General features: G+C 39.5%; 1 protein-coding gene across 1 annotated transcript in view; it reads left to right on the top strand.

Moving 5' to 3' along the window:
• The window catches only part of wdr7 (WD repeat domain 7), a gene marked incomplete at its 5' end in the record, with an annotated part of 83,834 nt that extends 82,255 nt beyond the window's left edge, over window positions 1-1,579 (top strand). Inside the window, 1 exon segment of the mRNA XM_014026613.1 lies at window positions 81-1,579. Within this exon segment, the coding sequence (XP_013882067.1) occupies window positions 81-284 (204 nt within the window).
• Window positions 1,580-1,626: the final 47 nt, after the last annotated feature.

Raw genomic sequence — 1,626 nt, forward strand, 5'->3', positions numbered from 1 at the left:
CTTATTCTTATTATTTTTCTTTGTATTCTTATTCTTATTATTTTATTTTATTTTACTCTTTTTTTTCTGCTCCCCCTCAGATGAACACCAGTCTCCTCGGCAGCATCGGGATGCTGAACTCGGCCCCCCAGCTCCGCTGCATTAAAACCTACCAGGTCCCTCCGGTCCAGCCCGCCTCCCCGGGATCCCAGAACCACCTGAAGCTGGCTCGCCTCATCTGGACCTCCAACCGTAACGTGATCCTGATGGCCCACGACGGCAAGGAGCACCGCTTCATGGTCTAAAGCCGACCCACCTGCCCCCCCACCAGTCTTTAAACCTGGGAAACCAGGGCCTGCTGGAGGGTTTCTGTTCAAAGTTTCATCAACTCATCTGGAAAAGAGTCCGGTCCAGGTTTGGTTCAGACCAGTTTTACCTGCTCTTGTAGATATTTAGCTAAACGTGTTCACTTCCTGATTTATTGTTTTAAATCTGCTTCATCTTTATTTATGGGAGTTTTTTTTTATTTAACTTGTTTTTCTTCTGATCATCCATTAAACAAACATATCACAGGAATCTGATTAAAACTGAATTTCTTTAGAAGAAGAGTAAAAAATACATCTTTAAACAAGTTTATTCTTCATTCAAAAGCTAAAAAAAACTTCATTAAAGCAGCAAAACAAACAAAAATCTTCCATTAAATGAAAGTAAACTCTTAAATTAGACGGATTAGAATCAGATGTAACCAGAAACCTTTAAACCAGTTTGTTTTTATTGCAGTAAATATTTGAATGTTTCTCGTTTTTTCATCTTTTTTCTGTATTTATTTGATTTGCTAACTCAGTGGTTCATCACAAAACACATTATTTCTGTTTTCTTAGAGAGTAAACAAGCGTGTGCATATTTAGTGTTTGATTCATCAGAGCTGCTGGTTGTCGTCTCGTGTTTTGTGTATTTGTTGTGACAAACCGCCGGCCTGCTGGTGAACACAGCTGCACCACTTTTCATCAAAATTCTTCTTCTTTAATAAAAGTAACTTCCTGTGGTTCAGAGTTTTTACCACATTTATTCATCTGTTCAGTCACGAGTACATATATATAAATAAATATATAATAAACATTCCATAAAACCCACACAGCCCAGCTGACCTGGAACAAAACGTTCTGGTTTTGTTCCTGAAGACAAAACCTTTTCTTCTTCTGCCTCCTGGATCTTCTTCCATCGTTAGACTTTAAATACTGGACCTTGGAGTTCAGCTTGAACAGCTTTAGATGGTTTCTTTTGTATCCAACCAACTTGGGGTCGCATTACCTCTTGCGGCCATACCCCGGGAGGTTGTCTACAGTCCTGTGAGTCTTGAATAATCTTGTCAGCTGCAGTTAGAGGGACGTGGAGCTGCTTGGAGACGGTCCTGTAGCTTTTAGTTTTAACGTGGAGATTTAAAATCTTCCTGAGCTCCGTGTTCGATGTGGTCACACACGTTAACGAGCTAACAACGATCTTAAAACATCTCCAGTCTTTTAGATTTTAAAACCGTTCATTAAAATGTTATTTTATAAAACCTTCCACTGCGGTCAGTTTTCATTACATAATGATTGTGGCAGAAATGTTCAGGTATTCCCACAGGCAGTGCTAAAGCTAGCTTTA

This window comes from Austrofundulus limnaeus, unplaced genomic scaffold, assembly GCF_001266775.1.
Source record: "Austrofundulus limnaeus strain Quisiro unplaced genomic scaffold, Austrofundulus_limnaeus-1.0 Scaffold572, whole genome shotgun sequence".
Lineage (NCBI taxonomy): Eukaryota > Metazoa > Chordata > Actinopteri > Cyprinodontiformes > Rivulidae > Austrofundulus > Austrofundulus limnaeus.